The sequence below is a fragment of the Cladophialophora carrionii genome (assembly GCF_000365165.1).
Source record: "Cladophialophora carrionii CBS 160.54 unplaced genomic scaffold supercont1.2, whole genome shotgun sequence".
Taxonomy (NCBI): Eukaryota; Fungi; Ascomycota; class Eurotiomycetes; order Chaetothyriales; family Herpotrichiellaceae; genus Cladophialophora; species Cladophialophora carrionii.
Window position 1 is genome coordinate 107,430 of NW_008481827.1, and position 22,421 is coordinate 129,850.

Sequence of the window (22,421 nt, forward strand, 5' to 3'; positions counted from 1 at the left end):
GAATCTCGTGTGGCACGGCCTCCGATCGCGTCATATGCTATATTTACTCTTATTCTTGCGCACTGGGAGACGGGTCAGCGGAAGGTGTTTGTCTGTTCTTCATCATAACAATTCGCAGTGCATGAACTCCGTACTCCGTATATTCTTCGACTCGCAGCAGGGAATTTGTTTCTAGAATCCCTTCTCACCTTGTTCCAACAGCATTTGTGCCCGGGAGTTCCAACTTGACAAGCTCGTGCAGCGTGAGAAAACAGCGTGTGACCAACCCTCTTCACCCACGTGCTTGCCCTTACAGCAAGCAATCAAGCACAGCTACCTCGCCTTTCGCCTGATCAATGTGCATCTCATCGCGATTTCCAAGTTTTGGATCTTTCCACGACCTCGTTCAGGCTGCACAATAACTGATGAGATGCAGCGAATGGTCGAGCTCATCGGTTCAGCCACAATCGTCCAGCCTCATTTAGTGCCGACCGTGCGGGTTTCTCCAATCCTCAGGCAGACGTCAAACAAGCCAATTGCTGTGTCGTATTCGGAGCATCCGCCAATGACGCGAGGTTCCAGGCGCTGGCAGCAGTCCATCATTCAGCTCCATCGTTCGACCATCTGCCACGCTACAGTAGGGGTGCATTGCATGAGTTATAAAGTCGCTGTACTGTCTATGATTTCATTCCGCGATATAACCTCAGATTAGCAGTATATCGTGAGCACCTGCGGCACACTGACAGACGGACAGACTCGACTTACGAAGACGTCTGGTCTTCCACCATCTAGGCAGACAGAGTCCTCGAACGCCTCCCTTCACAGCGACCACCAAACAATGGGCAAGCTCAGAAGTCCCACCTCTCCGCCCAGTCGACGCGCGCCAAACGCGTTTCCACGCATGGACCCTCCACCGCCTTATGACGCATCCTCGCGGTCGTCCTCCGCACATAGCCTTGACCCGTTACAAGCACCAGAAGCAACGCCGCCCCAGCGACAGAGTCAGCAGACGACGACCCTACCGCAGTCGGAACCAGGGGAGCAGCAGCAGCAGCCCTCACGGGAAGCGGACGACCGAGACCGCAAGACAAAGGTCGAGGAAGGCTGTATGACATTCGGCGAAGGCGCATCAGGGTGTATGGTCGTCGGAAAGAATGCAGAAGGCTGTCTGAATTACGGCGATAACACCAGTGGATGGTACGTCCGTCTGTCCCGTCACCGAGCCCGCCCCGTCAACAAGGTCCAAAGGATAGATGGGCAATACCAGTCTTCCAACAAGACACCCTTCTACCAAGGCCATCCTCAAATGACTAACATTTTTGTTGTGCAGCATGAGCTACAAGTCCAGAGACGGATGTCTGCTTTTCGAGGCAACAGGTGGCGGGTAAGTGACTCTCGAGCCGTACATAGCTCGTCTCTCTGTGCTCCCTTCGCATTGCTGACCGACATCTCTCAGCTGCCTGAATTTCTGGACCAACAAGCAAGGCTGCTGTCAATGCGGCTGAACGAACGTTTTCCTTTCTCCTTTGAGCGCCGGCGCATTTTTCGCCACATCACACGCGAAATTGACGTCCTTGGATTTGCGCCACAGGATGGCCGTTGCTGTCGGTCTCGACTTCGACCCAGTAGCGAGTTGTGTACATAGGAGTTGGGGACGCCCGGTCAACTATATAGTTGGTTACATTCTGTATGATAATGATACCACGCGGCGGAACTTTTGCGGATGCAAATTTTGTCACTTCGTCAAACCCACCGCGGAACCATGCAACCAGATCAGCGCTCTGGTCTAATTATCCACAGTCCGGGAGTGAAGTGCCCCGTCTGACGACTACCGTTTTGCTTTCTACAATACCCGGTACCACAGGTAGACCTATGAAGACAGCGTGTGAGTTGCGCGTCCCAAGCGGTGTATGTAAAGAGCCAGCCCGTACGGAGTACCTGGGTACAGTCCTCTAGTAACTAGTCGATGCGCATTTTTCTCAGCACGAAGCCGCCGCCTAATAGTATCGTCCCACCGGACTCTATGGGTGGTGCCTTCGATATATACGGAGTACCTATCCCACCTCCGATTCGAGTTCATGTGCTCCGGGCCCCTGATCCTCACTCTGACCCTACCTGCAACCACCCAACCGCATCCAGCACTGAGAACGGCCAACAACCTATTAGTGAGTAGCCGCATCAAATCACCCCAAAAGTACGGAGTACGGAGGACTTTTCCGAGCCGGTCACCTCATTAGCCAAGACAATTTGCACACGGACCCGTTCAGCAATACTCCGTACCTCGTACTCCGTACAGGCATCCCGCAATTCGCATCCCCTTCGGATAGGACTCCAAAAAAGTACTCCGTACAGTATCCCGCTACTGAATCGGGGGTTTTCAACAGTCTGAACGGCGGCCTTTCCTCTTCTCGCTGCCTGCTCGCTGATTGCTGGGGGTCTGGGAATGTGGAGTGAAATTTAAGTACGGAGTAAGCAGGTATCTACTGTGGTACAAGTACTCCGTAAGTGATCGTGCATCCTTGGTCTTACGACACGGAGTTTTGAGCCCTAGATATACAAACAGCCTGGAGAGTGGACAGAAGGCTTCGAGTGGGCATCAGAGGTGAGCATTGCATGTCCGCTCGGGCCAGGCTCCTCTACGACCCGCATGATTACATAGTACAGGCGGCGGTCAACCGCTAGATCGCATGGTGTGCGTGTGTGCGTTGCGTGAGTGCAAGCAGGTTGTAAAATAGGATAGGGTCTAAGCACACACGCAGAGCACGCAGGCAGGTGGTCCGGCGACTCACAAAGAGTACCTCATACATACGGAGGATGTAGACATGGGGCTTCTGAGCCCGATTCCCGCCTCTCGAAACAATTCTTCTGTTGAGCGAAAAGACAGTTCCCGGTCTGTTTGCAGATTGATCGCAACTCGTCCGAGTACATCATGGGTTCGCCGTCGTCTGCCTCCAACATTTACGACTATATCCTTGTAGGCGGCGGAATTTGCGGCTTGGCCCTGGCGTCGAGGCTCTCGAGACTCCTGCCGCCTTCCGACACGAAACAAGTCCTCGTCCTCGAGCCCAGTGTCGATCCAGCGACTGTGGACTCAGAACACATCCTCTCATCGCAGACCTCGCATTTGGCAAGAGAGTTGCGGCAGAGCTATCAACTGACCGTTGCGCCTAATAGGAACCTGGGTGGTAGGAGTGCGACGGTCCCTATGGGGAAAGGCCTCGGCGGCAGTGCTGCTATTAACGGTGGCGCATGGACGAAATGGCTCCAGGAGTGATTTCGACTTGTGGGCTAGGATTGTGGGGGATGAAGCCTGGAGCTATAATGCTCTGTTGCCGTTTATGAAGATGGTAGAGAGCATGGTTGTAAGTGCTGAGAATGTTGTGAATAGGGATAAAAGCCAGCATGGCTATAATGGTCCGCTCAAGATCGTCCCTGTTAGGAGCCTCTGGCCTGGAAGAAAGTACCCGCTGAGAGAGGCGGTGCAGAACATGTGGGAGGAGGCGGGTGTCAAGTATCTCATTGATGGAAATGGCAAAGAGCAGAATGGGTTGACAGGGTCCGCGGAGGTGTAGGTGGACGGTATAAGACAGTTGCCGGGGAATTTCCTGGATCTGACCAGGGTGGAGGTGCGGCCAGAGAGCGTGATGCAGCGTGTTACTTTCGAGCAAGGAGATGAACAGCCTCTGGCGAATGGTGTGGATTTGGCCAGTGGTGAGCATTTCGTGGCTAGAAAGGAGGTTATCCTGTCGGCTGGGCTGTTCCATTCACCGCAAATCTTGAAGCTGTCGGGCATAGGCGATCGGGTAAGCTCGAGAAACACGGCATCAAGAAGATCTCCGTATATCCAGAAGTCGAGAAGAAACTCAGGGACCACCTTCTTATTTGCATAACCTGGAAACTGAAACATCCCGAGAAGGGACTGGCCATCGGATCACCCTTGTTTACTGACCCAACATATTTCGGTGGGTGGCCGCTGGACTTCATCGTGTTTGACGAACTGGATAGTCTGGAAAAGCTCGGCTCTTTGGCCGAAAGCCAGGAGGGTAACAACTTGTTGCTCAGACCAAACGCTTCACATGTGGAAATCGTCACCCTCTACGTCGCAATGGAAAAGCGGTACACGGGCCGGGATGCCCCTTTGGATGGCAGCTATATCAGCACTTTGGCTGGGGGGTTGACTACCACGTCTCGAGGCACACAATCACACTGCAGTCGGCGAGGGTCCAGGATCCACTGGTAGTTGATGTGAACCTCTTCGACACGGAGGTGGATCGATATATATTACGGAAAGCGCTCAGGAAAGCAGCGTCTGTGCATCTGGACACCGAGGCTCGAAGTCGTTCGTTTCACATGAGGTCCCACCAGAAGGCCATGATCCGGTGGCGGACGCGACCGATGAAGAACTTGATCGGCGTATTGCGGACTTCGGTTTCAGTTTGGATCACCCGATGGGGAGTTGCTTGATGGGAAGAGTCGTGGACAGTCATTGTCGCGTCTTCGGAGTGAAGGTGTTGAGAGTTGTTGATGCAAACGTCTTCTCAATTGCCATCTCGTGCCATCCACAGTCCGTGGTGTACGCGACGGCAGAACGCGTTTCGGAGTGGATAGCTGGAGGGGAGTAGGATACATGTGATAATACATCTCAGATCCACTCCAGTATGGTCTTGTGCAGTTCGTTCCGGTCCGCAGCAAGGGAAGCAACCTCCAGTCTCCACACCTCCATCGAGAAGCCTCATCCTGTTCTCGACCGGTGTGGAACTGAGGGCCCGGGTGGTGACCAGTTCTGCACACGATGACGATGCAGTTGCGATGGGAGTCCCGAGACACCTCTTATTGGATCCGTCTCGATTGGCGGCGTATAATTAGGATTATACGGACTTGTCCCCTTCACCCAGAGGTCGGGGTAGTTCGCTTGAGCGTCGAGTCGGGCCTGCTTATAGGCGTCTCTGATCTTCTGCAACTCTGCAGACTCATCACCCTGCCAGGTAGGGTTCCTGAAATTCGCCTCGGTATCGTCGAGCTGGTCGACAACTGCGGCGAGATCATTGCGGAATTGTCTGGCCCGGTTGGGTTGATTACGGCTCTTGAAGTAGGTCAAGAGACCTGCGATTACTGTGTTGGAAGCACCAAGGAAGATTGTGGCAGTCCGAGCTCTGCGATCGTTGAATGCACCCAACACAGTAAGACTGGCCGCAATGACGATCTGGAGAAAGAGCAGTGAATTCGACAGCATGGCCACAAACCAATACTGGTACGTATGAGTCTGGTATGCCCTGGTTACGCGTAAACGCAACGACTCATACTGATAGGGGCCATCTGCAAGTTGTCATTATGGATCGACCAAGGGAGCAGTGCTTGTGGCCTGGGCTCACCTGTCCCTGCGATTTGTCCGAAGAAGGTAGGCTCAACTGACTGGGGCGCAGTCTGGGTTGTTCGATGTGCTGCATGCGTATCCGACTGCTGCTGAGAAGGTTGCGGTACACCGTCATGCGTCCCTGCAGGCGTTGTTTGAGGTTGTGGTGGTGTTGATGCCGATGCATGAATGGCTTCCCCTCTGTCATCTACTGTCTCGTGGGCACTGGGGTCCATAATGGGCCGTTGGACTGAGGCACAAGCTTTCTGTGATGCGGCTAGAAAGGACAAGCCCGTCCCCAGGGCGGATTGAGCTCCGGACGTTTGACATCTTGGGTGCAAGAAGCTTCCTTTTAGAGAGCGCAGAAGGGGGCAGGAAGAGCTCAAATTGAATGATCTGTTAGCAGCCAACCCCATGAATGCATCAGCTCGTTTCTGGCTGCGCTGGCTTGAGTTGCCCAACTAAGCGAGATGGTGCTGGCTTGTGAGCAACCAATAGGATCCGATGCCGGCCAGCCGCGGACTGTGATTCGTTGACGTCGGTTTAGTGGATGGTGACAAATGAAGTGGCGGGAAGCGCAGATGGCAGGCGTGCCTCGAGCATCTCTCGCGAAGGCCACGATCCCATTCATTTCTAGTACTCCGTACACATACGCAGTACGAAGTACGGAGTATTCTAAGCCCAAAACATATACAGAGGCCAGCGCGTGGAGTTCCGGATCATGGAATTTACAAGGTGCATGAGAGGAAGTCGATCGAGCATTGGGGCACCCCAGTCAAGTCACGATGAGCAGAGTTGAAAAGATTGTACCCTTGGCGACTGAACAAGGCACAAGGGGTGGGAGCGATAAGCACAAACTATGCGAAATGGCAATGTGGTGATTGAGCTGTGCTTAATATCATTCTATGCTTTCGAAACTGAGGTTTATTAAGCTACTACACACCCACGACACGCTGTGCAGAGCGCACTTTCTGATAGTTGCAGCTGCTTGGGGGATTGCGTCTTGCTTATGTATGGCTGTGTCTTCGTCTAGAATGGCCACTGGTTACTCTCAGCGAACTCCTTCCATGTGACCTTCTTCGAGCCTGGAAGCAGGTACTTGTCGCTCTCGGCCTGATTCTTCTCAGCGCCCTTGCCATAGTAGCTCCAGTCTCGGATGAGGAGCATGTTCTCCTGGATTTCCTCTGCGACCTTGTTGCCGATCTTGGCGATCGACTCAACACTAGCTGGCACCTCCTCGAATTTGATCTCCTTACCCTTGATCGTCGCGAGTTGATCAACAAATTCTTGTGGGTGAAGCCATTCGCTGACACCTTGGACGTAGACACCGTTCGCAGCTGACCCAGCCTCGAGTAGTCCCATGGTAAACAACCCCGTATCCTTTTGAATGTCGAGCATAGGCACCCACGTAGTCTGGGGATTCCAGGGCAAACTCAACGTGGGAACCCCGGAGTCGGCCGGTTTGAATTGTTTCGTCAAGTTCGACATGAAGTAGCCAGGCATAAAGTACGACACGAGCATCTCGCCCTTGACCTGCTCGGCGTACTCGGCCACCTCAGCCTTCGACTCGAAGTGCTCAATCTTGCTTAGCTCGCCATTGGTTAACTTGCCCGGGTGGGGTAATGTTGACCAGATGAGGTGCTTCACACCCTCTGCCTTGCACGCGTCGACGACATTCTTCCCTTGCTTGATTTCGGCATTCTTGTCCTGGGTTTCCCAGTAATTGGTGACCGCGAAAACACCGTAGGCACCTGCCACAGCAGCCTTGACGCTCTCAACGTCGTTGATGTCGGCTTGGGCAAGCTCTGCTCCCTTTGCTGCAAGAGCCTGTGCCGCTGGCTTGGAGGGGTCACGAGTGATGGCGCGGACTTTGTACTTGGAAGCCAAGTTGGAGTTGTTGAAAATCGCACTGGCTGTGCTCCCACCTTGGTTTCCTGTCGCGCCGAACACAGTGATGATCTTTTGAGACATTTTGGAGATATTCCTGAGTGCCACGATGGGGGAGATCTGAGAGGGTTGGCTTTGAGATAGAAATGAGATAGAAATGAGAAATTCTCAGTCAGCTTTAGTGAAGTGAAGTGTTATGCACGTGTGTCGGGGTGATGTGCTGGTTCCTGGTCCGGTCTGCGGCGGCCCACGTTATATAGATGAGCAGCTCAAGGAGAGCCCATGGAAATCGCTGTCGTTTCAGGATTGACTTCCTCCGAGTACTTCAGTGCATTATGTAAGTCAGCTGTTTACCATTCACGGATGCAATGAAGGTTTGGGAATACGAGATACAAGGTTAGTCATATTCGCGCTTCGGCCTTCGCTCATCCTATTTGCTGGGGTGACTCGTGGTCAGCCGTCGCTGAGCCCAAGAGCGAGCCGAGTCGTCCACCGTGCAGATCAGACGCATGAACTCGCAGTAACCGGCTACTATCTGCGCCTGTGGTGGCACCTATTGTGGAGGCGGGGCAGTGCGAACCTCCAAGCCGCTGACAGCTTTCTTTGTCACTCGCTGTGGTTTCGGCTCTTTTGGGTCCGAGTCGGGCCTTGGCTGACGCAATCATCGTCCACGGTAGCACCCGTGGCACTGACTGGTGACCAAGCATCGCAGTTTTTTGCCATCCACTTTGCACCTGTGCCTCGATACTCCGTACCTCTTTGTCTGATTGCCTCTCCAGCCCCAGAAGCATTCCAGACCCGAAGTACTCGATGCAGCAGCTAACTCGCGCAAGAAATCGCATAGAAATGGTACTGTCAGAAGGTTGGCACGCGGGGTAGGGTGATCTGCCTTCGTTCTGTCAAGATTTATTGTATGTGAATACTCACATGTATAGCGATACGCGTAGCGCCTAACGAACACTAATGACACTTCGTCAACGATGAATGTGAAGTGAAAGATCACTTCGGCCTCGGTGCCTCGCACGCCTCGTCAGGTAAATGCGCCTAAGTCGGATATGCGTGGCCGTAACGGAGCGGGTGCTGCTCCCGCTGCTGTAGCAACAATCGCAGCTCGCCCTTCCCGTTTTAGGCTGCCAACAACAAAGACCACGAAACCCCGAGAGAATTGGATTCACTTCCAACTTTATTCCACAGCACTGCCAGCCTTGCGTTGACCGTTAAGTTGACCTCTCCAAAACTCAATTATCTTGGGCTGGAATCCTCCTGCCTTTATACCATGGATAACTCCAACAAGATGGCGCCGCAGACTTCGCTATTCCAAGTCTACCTTCGCTTGAGGCCTCCGATTCAGCCAGCTTTACCCCGGCAAGCGACAGAACCATGGCTCATTGTCGAACCCCCGAGCTCGCCGATTGAGCACACCGATGCCAAAACGGGGTCTTTTTCCACGCATATTACTCTGCAGCCCCCAAATGATTCGAGAAAGCGAGCGATCGAAAGATTTGGATTTACGAAGATATTTCGGGAGGAGGCTAGACAGCTCGACATATTCGATGAGACTGGTGCAGCAGACACAATAAAGAGCTTGCTTCAGACGGGAAGAGATGGTCTAGTCGCGACGTTGGGGGTCACGGGGAGCGGAAAGGTATATGCCACCAAATGTGCCTCCAGCAGTGGCTGACGAGCGAGACAGAGCCATACAATCCTCGGATCAAAGTCCGAACGAGGACTGACGCAGATGACACTTGATGTCCTCTTCAGATCGATTGGAGAGCACATTCGACGGCCTCACCATCCAGACCTGCCTACGGATACTGCCCTTCTGTCCTCTCTTCAGGCATCTGATCCCTCAGAAGCCCAGATCTTGTCCGCCACGACCTTCCTCGAATCGATGTACGGAGATGGCGATCGAGCGAGATTGTCTCGAGCTCAGACGCCTATGTCAAGAGCCCAAACCCCCATGGTAGGCAATAGGACCCACGAACTTCCCGGCTCATTTCCCGTTTCCCCTTCAAGTAGGACGGCACGTCCTTCGGTGACATTGGTCTCGAATCACTTCGCGGGCAGTAATCCGTCTACCGTACGGATACTGTCTTGTGTGGCCGGGCAAGACCCTTCGTTCGAGAAGGAGCCATGGCAGCCTCCATCCAAACTCCCTCTCATGAGCCGCTTAAGAAATTTGAAAATGTCGCCTGCTAAACTCATGCTTGTTAAGGAATCGATTGGTCATTCTACCCGAAGACCACCCCTACCTCGACCGTCAACGTTCCCACAACAACCTGATGTAACATCGTTTGCCGCCGACATCGATCAGCAAGCCGAATATGTGGTTCTCGTCTCAATGTACGAGGTGTATAACGACCGTATCTTTGACCTCCTCTCGAACCCTTCGTCGCCGAATGCCCCCATGACAGCAACCAGACAAGGAGCAGCGTTACAGAAAGGATTGATGCGTCGCCCACTGTTGTTCAAAAATACCGAGATGTCTCCGGATGTCAAAGTCGTGGCCGGTCTTCGCAAAATTGTGTGTGGGAGCTATGATGAAGCCATGATGGTCCTCGAAACCGGCCTGACGGAAAGAAGAGTGGCAGGGACTGGCAGCAACAGTGTGAGCTCCAGAAGCCATGGCTTCTTCTGCGTCGAAGTCAAGAAGCGAAACAGGCCACAGTACAGTGGATACGTGATGGCGCATTCATCTTTGTGGACTGGTGGGACTATGACCATCTGCGATCTCGCAGGCTCTGAGCGTGCTCGAAATGCCAAAACTACAGGCTCAACTCTGGCCGAAGCCGGGAAGATCAACGAAAGCCTGATGTATCTGGGTCAGTGTCTGCAAGTCATGAACGACTGCCAGCAAGAAGGCAGCAAGCCCATTGTGCCGTTCCGACAGTGCAAACTTACAGAGCTATTATTTTCGAACTCTTTCCCGTCTGCTAACCACGGTTCGGCATATCGACAACCACAGAGGGGCGTCATGGTCGTGACAGCGGATCCTCAAGGAGACTTCAATGCAACAAGCCAGATTCTACGATACTCGGCCATGGCAAGAGAGGTGACGGTACCCAGGGTACCCAGTGTGACCAGCACAATATTAGCCGGTGGAGGTCAAGGCAAAGCGTTGCCCAGTGGCCGCACGACTCCTCACGACGCAGTCAATCCTTACTTTGCTGCCAAAGAATTGGAACAGGCCACTCACGAAGCCGCAAGGCTGGCAGAAGAATGCGATCTGCTAGTTGTCAGGCTCGCCGAGGAAGAAATCAGGCGCACCGAAGCCGAATTGAAGCTGCAGGCAGCGACGGAGAAGGCACAGGTGATGGAGCAAGAGATCCGCGAGGAATGCTGGAGAGAGATGGAGGAGCGGCTAGACGAGGAGAAAGAGAGATGGAGGACAGCGTGGGAGCAAGAGAGGATGAAAAGCGAGGAGTTCATGGACGGCAAACTCGAGCTTATGGAGAAAACGGCCAATTTGACCATTTACGAGGATGCCACCGCCACTGGACAGCTGGAGCAGCTAGAACACGAAAACGAGTGCCTCCGAGCCAAGCTACGAGCACTTGAGCAAGAGGTGCAGCATAAGAGTCCAACAAAGAAGTCCCGAGGAGGTGCTGGATCCAAGTCGCCCGTCAAAGGGCTGGTTCTGCAGGAAACTGCCAACATCAACATTGCAACGAACCCGTTCCTGGCTTCACTACGGGCCTCGGCACGAGACAGTGACGCGACGATCAAGGCAAAGAAGAGCGAGGACGATCTCAATGTATGCGATGTGTCGCCGCGAAAGCTGTCATTGAGGAGTTCGAGCGCGACCCGAGTGTCGGCGTTGAACATCCACGAACAGCCCGCCCCTGTCAAGAAGCAACGCAAATTGACAACAAGGAAATGGGATTTGGGCGACCCCGACGACTTTTAAGGACTGCATTGATGATCCTGTGTGGTTACGGAGTACATGCCGGCGTAGGATTGCTTCCTGTACAGGTAGATTGGTGGTCCTTGAGCAGGGAGCCGTGTTAGTCCACGCGACCTTGCAGGGACGTTGTTGAACGGCAGGTGCCAGCGCGACAGATGGCATGTTGTGGGAGCACATTTCTCGAGTGTCAGCCCACCTCCCCTCCCTACGGCGCAGCAGACATGTTGAATGAAGCAGATTGGGCTTATGCTGGTTGGTGACGAAATTGTCAATTTGTGAGCAAGGAATGAGATTTCAATGGTCAAACTCCAACCACCAGCATTTTAAGGGCCGTGGCAAGCCTACAAGTGTGAACTGCGAGCCGATTGGGTGCCGGGGTGCCGCCTGGAGCTTTTTAGTGGGGCACCGCGGTCCGGCCCATGACGCTCACTGGTGGCTGGGATCTGCACTTTTCTGGACTCGCACCACCGCCAGCACCGTCATTCAGGACACTCTCACCACTTTCTCACTTCCCTCTCACCTCTCATTCTGTCAGAGCCTTTCACTGGGTGTTCTGCTGCGTCTGGTTCATTCTCTTTCGTCGTCGCTCGTTGTCACACGCACTTTCCTATCTCTGTTCGAAGTCAGTTCTACTCGCTCAGCAAACCTTCTGGGGAGCCTCGACTGGACCCCGCACCACGCACCCATTCACCTCTCGGAAGACAGCACAGCTACCCGTGCATTTGGGCAGCAAAGGAAGCGAGAAGAGCGAAAAGCAAAGCACCTGCAAAGACTCACCTGTTCGGCAAACCCGAATAGGCTCCTGTCTAGAACAATCTCTGTCCTTCCGAGAGGGCACGTCGCCCATCTCGAGTCGCTATGGCGCCAGCAATAGCTCCCCGGAGCATCAGCTCTTCCGGCCAGCACATGCGATACTTCTCACGCTCCGTATCCTCAGCAATTACCTCCCTGTCAAGCTCCAAAGATACCAAAATGATTTCGAAAACACCCGTCGCATCTCTTTTCGCCCTCATCCTTCGCGAGGCCCTCCAATTCACGAAACAGGGCCTCCTGTCCTCGCCCTCCCGCCGCAAACTGGTCCAACCCGTCTTCCTCGACCCCCACTCACCCTCTCTCGAGATCTCGTCCCACCCGCTCTCTAAGCGCCAGGTCCAAATCCTCGCTATCCCAACCACCTACGCAGGCCTGAACTCCGGTCCCCAACCTGGGGCACTGGTGGGCATCGTTGTCGGCTCGATCACCGGCTTTATACTAATCCTGTACATTATACTATCGCTGTTCCGTCTACGAGGTGGCAGCGGCCAAGTGGTCGAAGAGAAGGTCATCCGTCATTCGCATCGCCGACGCCCCTCACGGAGCGCTTCACGCACATCTCGGAGTGCGAGCCGCGTGATATCCGCAGCGAGCTCTCCACGAAGGGAACGGATCGTGAGAGAAGAGGAAACAGTCATCGTGGAGGAACACGTCGATCCGCCCAGTATCGTGGACGATGATATCGTTGAGGTCATTGAGGAGCATTCCCCTGAGAGGCGGCCGCCCAGGAAACCTAGTGGGAGGAGCGGGTATCGGACGGTGGATCCAGCAGAGTTTGGCGGTGGAGGAGCGCCGATGAGGAAACTTGGACGGCGGCGATAGGCGGAAGGGTGATGTATGAAAGATGAAATTGTGCCGTGTCTGATTTCCAGCGTTGGAGTTGGATGGCTTCGCCTGTGATTCTGCTGCTGAACGGGTAACGGATAATGAGACAGAGTACAACCGTGAGGTACAAACAAGCTGTGCGAGTATTTGAGTCTCTCAGGGGGTGAAAGCCACCATTTGAGCTACATACAGTACGATCTGGGATATTTGGAAACAAGACATCTACCACCCTCTCGTGATTGCCCCCAACACTATGGCGTAAGAAACATGTCATTTCGAACCCGCCACTCTTTCTAGCTGTTGTTCGCTGTGGTGCGCTAGACTCCATTGTCTTTACATTGCGGAGTACCTTGTATGAATAATTACGTGGTGAGCACTGTAGCAGCCATCGCTGTGTCTCAATTCAGTTTCTCCATGTTGGACACGCTCTGCTTGTCCTCTAATTTCTCCTTTGCATACGCACTTGAAGACGGCAGTGTGCAACCTTGTGCCCGTGCCGTCGAGCATTGTCATCCTGATTCGAGTGAAATCAGGGGCGAATCTAGAATCCATCGAGCATACAGTGGCGACGTGTAATGCTTTGTAGTCGGGCGTGACTTGACCAGGCACGACCCTGAAAGTCGTGCTTTCGTCTTCTTTTTCCTATCGAGACTGTCGTTAGGCGTTGGTGTGTTCTCGGCCAGGGAGTAACCCGAGCAAGCGAGTGTCAGTTGACATCAGCCTGGTAGCAGAGGTGCGTCCTGCTCCCTTACCTTTTCATCGAATCATGAGTTTTCCATTATCTAGCCTCAGTGGTTGGTTGCATTTCTCTCTCTTGGCTCAATCCCATCGCCTTTTGTGCTTGACTCCCAACAGCTTCTCGGCGTTGCGACAGGCAATCAATTCCAACTGATCGGGCGTGACCAGTCCGCTGGCCTCCAGCTCGTGCATAAACTTCAAGCCGTCCTCGTTCCGCGCGAACGGGTAATCCACGCTATACAGCACATGCTCGACGCGGGTGTTACGCAGAATACAAGCCATGGGGTTGACGCTCCAGTCACCACTCGTCGTGATCCACACGTTCTCATCCCAGACTTGGTTGAAGGGGCGTTGTCGGGGGCCCCACCGCGGCGAGAGCTGGTAGATGCGCTCGAGCATGAAGGGGAGCATCTCGCCCATGTGGCCGATGATGATCTTCAAATGAGGGAGACGGTCAAAGAGCCCCGCGGCGAACAGCCGGAGGATGTGAGTCGCCACGTCCGAGTGCCAGCCGAAGCCGGACGAGGAGATGGATTTCGAGGCCGCGAGCGGGATGTCCGGCCCCGTGTAGAGCAGATCAAGCATCGAGTCGGTCGGCCAGGTGGGGTGGAGATAGATTGGCACGTCGAGGTCCTGGGCGGTTTGCCACAAGGGGAAGTATTCTGCGTTATCGTAGTAGACGGGCGAGGAGCCGTCTTTGCTGGCGTGGTTGTCGATTAACGCGCCGACGAAGCCGAGTTCTCTGATACAACGACTTAACTCGCCTGGGCAGGCTGCCGGGTCGGAGACAGGAAGGACAGCAAACCCCACGAACCGGTCCGGATGGCTCTTGACAGCTTCGGCAAGTTGATCGTTCGCGGCTCGACATTGGTCTGCGGACATTGGGCCGGGGGCGTGGGAGATGATCTGGAGAGACACCTTGCCTGCTTCCATGGACTGTAGGCGCAGGTCCCCCAGGTCGGCGAGCTTCTCAGACAAACCGGGGAGGTGCTTCAGTTGTTCGGAGTAGGATCTTATTGACCCCGTGAGCATGGCGGTGGAGAAGAAGTGTTCTTCCAGCGTGATGAGTGGAGGCACCATTCTGAGGTTGTCGGTCGGTCGGTCGGTCGGTTCGAGGAAGTGTCCTATTAGTGTTCGGACGGTGTTCCTCAGATGTCAAACTGACTACAAGGACTGCTACAGGTAGCGGTCATGGGCGAAGTTATTCAGCGGAGAATGGAGGGCTGGTGTTGGTGGCAAGCTGCAGCGGCGCGATATCATCCCGATGATTCATCGAACAGTAGTTCGCATTCAGCTCGATGGAAAATATTACTCTGTCAGTATTAGATAGTTAAAGCGGTCACTTGGTCCAGGTCCTAGAATTTCACTTGCAGTGCCACCATGGTCTCGATCAACAGGCTTCCTTGCTTGCTCCCTGACGCACCCAAGGACCACCATGTTGGCAGCCCTCCCACGGCGTTCAGGAACCCGTGGCCTTCGCACGATCCCGGCCACCACAGCATCGCATATCTTTTGAAGGTGCGCTTTGGCAGTGGTCGCCCGGCATTTGCACCGGTTCCTGCCAACCGTGAAGAGCTCGTCCCCGTCCGGAAGGTCGACTTCTCGAACACAGACCCCGGGTTCAAGGTGACTTGGATCGGACATGCCAGCTTTCTTATGCAGACATCTAAGCCGGAGGGCGCCACGCGAGGCATCAATATCCTGTGTGATCCGGTCTTCTCGGAACGGACATCCCCCGTGTCCTGGTTCGGGCCCAAGCGATACACGCCCACCCCTTGCACTTTGTCGAAGCTGCTGGATGCCGTCGAGGTCGACATCGTCGTCATCAGTCACAACCACTACGACCATGCAGATGCGGAGTCGCTGAAAACAATATGGGCCAGGAGAGAGTCTAAAGTCCATTTCCTGGTTGGCCTGCACAACTCACGCTGGCTGACCGCATTGGGTATCGACCAGTCTTCCATCACGGAGCTCGACTGGTGGGACGGCGTTGACGTGCAGATCGAGAAAGTCGGCAAGGTCCAAATCACGTGTACCCCGACCCAGCACTTCTCATCGCGCAGCATATGGGATCGAGATCATGATCTATGGTGCTCCTACGCCATCCACGATCTGCAGGGATCACGCAAACACGTCTACTTCGCGGGAGATACAGCATATCGATCGATCCACGCCAACGATCTGTCGCGAGAGGAAGAGGACGCTCGGCCCGTCTGCCCGACGTTCAAACAGGTGGGCGAGCTGTTGGGACCGTTTGATCTGGCGCTGCTACCAATTGGATTGTGCTCACCGAGGAACTTCATGTCCAATGTACATGCCAACTCGTGGGACTCAATCCGGATCCATCAGGACGTGCGGAGCAAGAAATCAATCGGCATGCATTGGGGGACGGTTCGTGGAGGTCTCTCACAATACTATGAGGACGTTCGGACACCGGCAAAGCACTGGAAGATGGCCGCGGAGGAGGCGGGGTTGAAATGGGGCGACGAGATAGGGTTGGTCGACATTGGAGAGACTCTGGTAGTGGCTTGATACGTCTGCTGCCGACTCTGTCGGTGGCTGTCACGGTCGCCGCGCAACACCTGAGGAACACTTCATATGCGTCTACAGTAAGACCAAGCCTTGTCTGGGTCGGCTTTCGTGTGCGTCGAGGCAGGATGCTTCGGCCGAACCCGGACGTGTTACAGCCGTGTCTGAGCGAGGGATCAGTTGAAGCCGAGCAGTGGGCTCTTGAAGCGCCCACCTGTAGACGTGGCTCGCGGAAGCTTCTTGTCACACAGGCAGCAGCATTTCGTTCCCAGAAAAATGCCTTCCAAGTATCCTCATGGTAAAGGGCAATCTGATGATCAGCTTCATCAGCCTGACTACGAGTATCGGACGGAGAATCACCGTGGGGCCCTGCAAGCGCTAAACTAATCGCCGGGGGCTGCATGAGCTCGCCAGCCACTCAGGTGCCACTGGCGTTGGCCACAAGTCGAAAACAAGCTCCGAACTAATGCACGATACTGACAAGACCGCCTTGATTGGCTGTCTGATCTCCGACTCGTGCTAACGCAACCGTGATCTGCTTGAAGCATCGCTTTTTCCTCTTTGTAACAAGCATCCTCCACATGGTGCATCGCGCAGTGGATGTGTCAGGTATGGGGCTCGTGTCAGCCTGGATTTCTATCTCCGTGGCGTGCATTAACAGCTGACTCTGGAAACACTGTTGTGGACATCATGACGATTCGGCGCGCTGAGCAGCATTTCGTATATCTACCGCCACCGCCTCTCGACTGTCGAGTATTGTCAATATCCTGTCAAAGTCGCGACTTCTGCACAGCACACTCAGCCGTTCAAACACCAAGCGTGAGTTCCTAGCATTCAGCACCTACATCGATTCGTGCAACGATGTTCTACAAGCTCCGGGCATTCTGGAGTCAGTCTTTCGGCCTCCCCGCTCCACCACTCACCGAGAAGAACCTCCCTGATCAGACTGGAAAGGTCTACCTGATCACCGGCAGCAATGCTGGCGTCGGCTACCACGTAGCCAGCATTCTCTACGGCCACAACGCCAAAGTCTATGTCGCCGCCCGGACTGAATCCAAGGCACTGGCCGCTATCGAGGCGATCAAGCAGGAATATCCCAAATCCCAGGGCAAACTCGAATACCTGCACCTCAACCTGTCAGATTTGACAACAATCAAAGCCAGCGCCGAAGACTTCCTCTCTCGAGAAGACAAGCTCCATTGGCTGGACAACAACGCTGGCGTCATGGTGCCGCCAAAAGGGTCGAAAGGCTCGCAGGGCATGGATCTGACCTATCAGACCAATATCCTCGGACCTTTCCTCTTCACAAAGCTGCTGTTGCCGATCCTCAAACGTACGGCGGAGCAGGAACCGCAGGGAACTGTGCGGGTCAGCTGGGCGGGAAGTCTCGCGGTCGAATTGCAAAGTCCGAAGGGCGGTTTGGTGTGGAAGAAGGGCAAGGATGGCGAAGACACTCTGGACGACAAGGGCGACAACCAGTTGGCATACGGGGTCAGCAAAGCTGCAAACTACTTCTTTGCGACCGAGTTCGGAAAGAGGTTCGGACCAAGGGACGGAGTGTTGCACAATGTAAGTTCAAGCGCTGCGCCTGTTTGCCCCTGGCTCGCTGCCGAACAGGTATCGTACTGGAGCATTCCATGGGCGGAGAATTAACATATATCAATAGTGCTATAATCCTGGCAACCTCGCATCGGAGCTGCAACGCCACACAGCCGAACAGTATGGCACCATTGCAGCCCGGCTCCTACAGATCCTCCTATACCCGGCCATATATGGCGCATACACCGAGATCTTCTCCGGTCTGGCGCCCGAATTGACGCTCGAGAAGGACCAGGGCCGATACATCATCCCATGGGGACGCAGAGCGTTGTCAATGCGTGCGGATATCTCGCATGAGGCGACCAAGGAGGATGGCCAGGCAAGCAAGCTGTTCGAATGGTGCGAGAAGGTGACAAAGGAATACGCATAGGTCAATCCCTTGCCCGTCCTTACTCTTTCAAAGGACCGAAGCCGACAAAGAAGACCGCTGCGCAATCATTGTGAGAGAAACACCCTGTTTACTTCGTGGGCGATGTGCTGTCTTCCAACCGTCTGGTGAATGCTTGTCTTTGTGTTACAGCACCCTGTACATTAGATCTGCTCAGGCCCTAGCATGCCCTTTGGTAGCGGAGGCGCTACCTCAACCAAGCTTCTGCTTTTCGTGCTTTCCTCAACGATCAATACGAGATGGACATCTTACTGATCGCCTAGGCCTCGGGTATGGTCCGATGCGCGCGCGGGGTCTGGCACGTCTTCCATGGATCCGCTTTTCCAGTGAACCAAGGCGATCGTGTCAGCGCCGTGGCCGAGTAAGTCGCTCAATTGCACCTTTCCACATCCACACGCCAAGGGATGGCACGCTGTGACAGCTGTCTGTGGACGTGTGTGCCACGGGGCGCGGCTTGACTCTCTTCTGGATATTCTGTGTTCTCTACAACACCACTGTCAGGAGAGGTCCACAGCCCCTTTGGGGATCGCCCAAAAAGAGCGAGAATCCTAGCACTTAGTGCTGGATTATTGGGCCTTTTCGCTTGTATGCTTGTTATTGAACGCGGGCGCACGCGGTTCTTGACAACCACCCTCGATCTCTCTCGGCTTCTTTTGCCTCTGTCCAGACTCGAACCACACAAAGCTGCCAAAGCCAACAACAACGTCGTTCTCAAGATGCTGACAGAGAGCCACCGCCGTTACCATCGGCGCAACAAGAATGACACGTTGATTTTCCGGTCGTGGCCCTTGGTAACCTCTAAACAGTCAAGGATAAAGACCAACAAGACCAACAAGACCAAGACCAAAACCACCGCCCACGCGGCGAACCAAACCAACAAAGACGGCACAACGGCACAACGACAAGAAACGACGGACCGTCTCGATCGTGCCCTTTCTCGACACGTTGGCCCCCCGTTCCTCGCGCAGAGCCATCGCCGAGACGCTTTCCCTAGACTGAATCGCCCTGACGACACCGGTGTAATTCATACTCTGCTCCCCAATACCTGGTGGACAATGAGGGTTTTAGCCCCCGCGCGCTGAGCACCAACACCACCAGCACCAGCACCAGCACCAGCACCAGCACCAGCAGTATCCAGGCAAGAGCTAGATCCGGCCATGCTGGCGCCCCCTCCCTTTGAATGTCCTACGGTGGTGGCGGCAGCGGCGGCCCGTCGACCTCGGTGTCATGCAGAGAGCCCCCTGCGACTTCTTCTACTCGTATCAGCCGCGCGTTCTTCATGGTTGTGGTGTGGGGGGTTGGCGACGACCCGTGCAGCTCTTGTATCAAGCAACGGGACGTTCCGCTTCAGTTTCGTGCCGATTTCCCCATTGGATGTTGCCGTCGGTTTGCGGCGCTGGTCCGCCGGTGGGTGGCTAGGAATGTCAAGAGACGAATGAATAGGCTGTAGATGCGGATCGATGTTTGCATTGGAAGGATCACGCTCTCTTTCCCTTACCATCGTTTCACTTACTCATTGGATGCGCTGTCGGTTTGCGGGGCTGGCACGCTGGTGGGTGGCTAGGAATGTCAAGAGACGAATAGGTTGCAGAATCCGGATCGATGTTGGCGTTGGGAAAAATCACGGAAAAGAGGCCGACGAGACCGAGTGCGGATCGAGGCAAACTTCGACGTCGTTCTCAATGCTCAAGGCTGCGTGGGCATCCTGCGGGTATGGGTACTCCGTAATACGTATCAAGGGCTAGTTAAATACTGCACTTCGGCGTGGGAGGTCGGCGCCCATATCAATGCCCACGTAATTAAGTACCTAGACAGCCGTGAAAATCCAAAGCGTCCATCTAATAACTGGCCCAAATCTGCTGCCCCATCGCCACGAGCCGGTTGAACAACTCATCCCGCTCCTTCATCGCCATGGCACGATACCTTGCCCCATCCTTGGACACAATCTCAATCCCGTCTTTGACTTCTCTATCTGTCGCCCATCCGACCACGATCTTACCCTTCCAGCCCAAACCACCAATCTTCTTGACTTCGGCGATGTCGGCTACGGAAATTGCCCAGTCAGGATCGCGAGGCATGCTTTCCACTCCTTCGTCGCCGTCGAGGTGCGTCGTGAAGTATACACACGGCGAGGCAGGCCTCTTGCCGCTAGGCGGCGAAACCGCGCTGTCCACATAGACGGCGCCCTTGCGGCCGTGATATCGCGCTTTGAACTCAATGGGTCCTTCCCTCTGCTTCTTCCTCAACTCGGTCCGCGAGGGCAAGACGCCCAGTTTCTCTGCCGCGTGCTTCGACCCTAGCGTCGCCTTCACCGTATCGGTGGTGAGTTTTGTTTCGACTGCTCCAGCCGTGGTGGTCTTGAATGCGCCAAGGATTTTCGCCCCGAATCCGCCCTTCTTCTTCTTTGTCGCGTCTTGGGGTTCAGAAGCTTCAGTACCGCCGGGTTCATCGACAGTAATGGCATCTTCAATCTCCGCATGGGACGTGTCCAGGCCGCCCTCCGTGATGGCGTGCTTGTCGATTTCGGCCGGCTTGTCCGAAGGGGGCTCGTGAGACTTAGGTGGCGGCGGTAAAGGCGCACGATTTGCCTCGCCAATGCGCAGCAGCGTGACGGTAAGTTGAGCGTTTGTGGGAACTCCTCGGAGTAGGGTGTTTCGGATCTCGAGGTATTTCGGCCAATCCGGGATATTCTCGTTCAGCCAGTGGATGCCGCGCATGATCAGTGGGTCCGAGAAGAATCCGAAGCCGACGAGGAAGGTTGAGCCCTTCATGACCCACTGAGCGGGTGTGACGAGCGAGATCAGAAGGACGGGCACGAAGATGGCGCCGAGCTGCAGGCGGTTCTTCTGCGAGAAGGGCGGCGTAGGCGACAAAGCGTTGGCGAACCGTTCCCACATATCTGAGATCTCCCCTAGAGCATGCATCACCGGACGCACCTGGCCCCAGACGGCCTCTTCCATCGGCTGCTTGGTCTTGTCCTGAACAGCATCCGCATCACTGCCTTGGGCTGCCGAAGAGGCATCGGCTGTAGCCGTGGCTATCTTGGTCGGGTCAGGCATTCCTTTGTCAAGGGTTTTGCTACCACCTTGTTCATCTGGGCTCGACTGGTCGTGACGACCAGCAGCACTGGAGATGGCAACCGAAGCAATCCCAGAGACCAAGTTGCTTGCTTCTTGCTCAACTGCTTCGCCCTTGTGCTTCTCTGGCGCTCCCGTGACACTATCATGACTGCCTAACACTCCTGCCTTGGGTTTCTGGACACCGCCTGTCTTGTGGCTGACCAGAGCGAGAGGTGCAGGGGGGAAGAGGATGTCTCGAGACTTAGGGACGGTGATGAGGACGATAATCATAGTAACCAGGGTCGGCACGATGAAATTGAACAGCCATGCGATGAAGTAGACGGCTGCAAAGGAAGCGGTTCGGCGAGGTTCCCGCCACGATCTCAGTCTGGCAATGTGTTTCCCGAATGCAATCAATCCGACAATGACAGTCATATACAGCCGCTCAATGTTGGATCGCAACTTGTCCGGAGAGAACTCATCCTCTTCTGCGATGTTGAGATCCAGCCCCCCTGGAGGTTGTTCGGGTATGGCTTTGACATGGTACATTTGCTGGCTCCGCAATCAGCACACGGTCGTTGAAGAAAGGGAAGCTGCTTGCCTTGTTGAACCTCCTAATCAGGGTCCACAGCTCCTCGTTGGGAAGCCCGCCGACCAAAGTATCTGTGTCCACACCGTTGGCTTGCCATCCGAGATTGCTGGTTCTATCCTCCTTACCGGCTCGCTGCACAGCACCTGCGACTTCATGGTCGCCCTTGGCGCCTGTTGCTAGCTCGTGACTTGTGGTTGTGTTCTGAGCCAGCGGAGCATTGGAAGTTGCCGCCACGGTGACTGGGTTCGTAGCCTTCGTGATTCTCTGGCGAAACTCTGAGTCGGGGTTCTCTTCGGCCGGTGGCGTGGCTCCGCCATCGCGGAAGACATAGCCTGGCGCGGGCATGTTTGGAAGGGAATGAGCCTGGAGCAGCGACGACGGAGAGGTCAGAAGGAAGAAAGCCAGGGAGGACTCACTCAGCGATGATAGCAGGCAGAGAATGCCAATTGCCATCAGTTGAGCACTACGTCATTGGCTTGCGCCCGTCGCGCATCACGACTGCGAATCCCCGCCATGATCGCGAGCATCTGCCCCGCCTGCGTCGCTCACCACCAATCGATTATCGTCGCCAATCGTGGCTTCCCAAGCCGCGTTCGCTCGATTGCTCCTTCCCGGTTATTCACATGCTCTCACTTCCAAATCAGGATGCATTGAGTCCCAGCTCGCCAGGAATTTGGTCGCCGGCACCAGCAGGCACCTCATCGCCGATGACGACAGTCTCGACCGCCTGTGATGGCCAATCCTCCTATTCATGA

The 22,421-nt window shown here is 54.8% G+C and overlaps 11 protein-coding genes across 11 annotated transcripts; 7 read left to right on the top strand and 4 right to left on the bottom strand.

The window, feature by feature from the left end:
• Positions 1-817: 817 nt before the first annotated feature.
• Positions 818-1,484, top strand: G647_02103 (uncharacterized protein; the record flags this gene model as incomplete). The annotated part of the gene is made up of 3 exons (XM_008726454.1): positions 818-1,176; positions 1,310-1,363; positions 1,436-1,484. 3 exons carry the CDS (start codon positions 818-820, stop codon positions 1,482-1,484), a joined length of 462 nt encoding a protein of 153 aa, XP_008724676.1.
• Positions 1,485-2,908: 1,424 nt separating this feature from the next.
• On the top strand, positions 2,909-3,253 carry G647_02104 (uncharacterized protein; the record flags this gene model as incomplete). Its single annotated transcript, XM_008726455.1, has 1 exon — positions 2,909-3,253. One exon carries the CDS (start codon positions 2,909-2,911, stop codon positions 3,251-3,253), a length of 345 nt encoding a protein of 114 aa, XP_008724677.1.
• Positions 3,254-3,323: 70 nt separating this feature from the next.
• G647_02105 (uncharacterized protein) lies at positions 3,324-4,219 on the top strand (the record flags this gene model as incomplete). The annotated part of the gene is made up of 3 exons (XM_008726456.1): positions 3,324-3,547; positions 3,599-3,724; positions 3,775-4,219. The coding sequence occupies 3 exons, from the start codon at positions 3,324-3,326 to the stop codon at positions 4,217-4,219; spliced, it is 795 nt and encodes a 264-aa protein (XP_008724678.1).
• A 492-nt stretch (positions 4,220-4,711) lies between these two features.
• On the bottom strand, positions 4,712-5,568 carry G647_02106 (uncharacterized protein; the record flags this gene model as incomplete). The annotated part of the gene is made up of 2 exons (XM_008726457.1): positions 4,712-5,295; positions 5,352-5,568. The coding sequence occupies 2 exons, from the start codon at positions 5,566-5,568 to the stop codon at positions 4,712-4,714; spliced, it is 801 nt and encodes a 266-aa protein (XP_008724679.1).
• Positions 5,569-6,361: 793 nt separating this feature from the next.
• On the bottom strand, positions 6,362-7,303 carry G647_02107 (uncharacterized protein; the record flags this gene model as incomplete). The annotated part of the gene is made up of 1 exon (XM_008726458.1): positions 6,362-7,303. The coding sequence occupies one exon, from the start codon at positions 7,301-7,303 to the stop codon at positions 6,362-6,364; it is 942 nt and encodes a 313-aa protein (XP_008724680.1).
• Positions 7,304-8,495: 1,192 nt separating this feature from the next.
• Positions 8,496-11,126, top strand: G647_02108 (uncharacterized protein; the record flags this gene model as incomplete). The annotated part of the gene is made up of 2 exons (XM_008726459.1): positions 8,496-8,864; positions 8,913-11,126. The coding sequence occupies 2 exons, from the start codon at positions 8,496-8,498 to the stop codon at positions 11,124-11,126; spliced, it is 2,583 nt and encodes an 860-aa protein (XP_008724681.1).
• Positions 11,127-11,981: 855 nt separating this feature from the next.
• On the top strand, positions 11,982-12,758 carry G647_02109 (uncharacterized protein; the record flags this gene model as incomplete). The annotated part of the gene is made up of 1 exon (XM_008726460.1): positions 11,982-12,758. One exon carries the CDS (start codon positions 11,982-11,984, stop codon positions 12,756-12,758), a length of 777 nt encoding a protein of 258 aa, XP_008724682.1.
• An 822-nt stretch (positions 12,759-13,580) lies between these two features.
• G647_02110 (uncharacterized protein) lies at positions 13,581-14,579 on the bottom strand (the record flags this gene model as incomplete). The annotated part of the gene is made up of 1 exon (XM_008726461.1): positions 13,581-14,579. The coding sequence occupies one exon, from the start codon at positions 14,577-14,579 to the stop codon at positions 13,581-13,583; it is 999 nt and encodes a 332-aa protein (XP_008724683.1).
• A 300-nt stretch (positions 14,580-14,879) lies between these two features.
• G647_02111 (uncharacterized protein) lies at positions 14,880-16,031 on the top strand (the record flags this gene model as incomplete). The annotated part of the gene is made up of 1 exon (XM_008726462.1): positions 14,880-16,031. The coding sequence occupies one exon, from the start codon at positions 14,880-14,882 to the stop codon at positions 16,029-16,031; it is 1,152 nt and encodes a 383-aa protein (XP_008724684.1).
• An 858-nt stretch (positions 16,032-16,889) lies between these two features.
• On the top strand, positions 16,890-17,997 carry G647_02112 (uncharacterized protein; the record flags this gene model as incomplete). The annotated part of the gene is made up of 2 exons (XM_008726463.1): positions 16,890-17,597; positions 17,695-17,997. The coding sequence occupies 2 exons, from the start codon at positions 16,890-16,892 to the stop codon at positions 17,995-17,997; spliced, it is 1,011 nt and encodes a 336-aa protein (XP_008724685.1).
• Positions 17,998-19,853: 1,856 nt separating this feature from the next.
• G647_02113 (uncharacterized protein) lies at positions 19,854-22,011 on the bottom strand (the record flags this gene model as incomplete). Its single annotated transcript, XM_008726464.1, has 2 exons — positions 19,854-21,630; positions 21,686-22,011. 2 exons carry the CDS (start codon positions 22,009-22,011, stop codon positions 19,854-19,856), a joined length of 2,103 nt encoding a protein of 700 aa, XP_008724686.1.
• Positions 22,012-22,421: the final 410 nt, after the last annotated feature.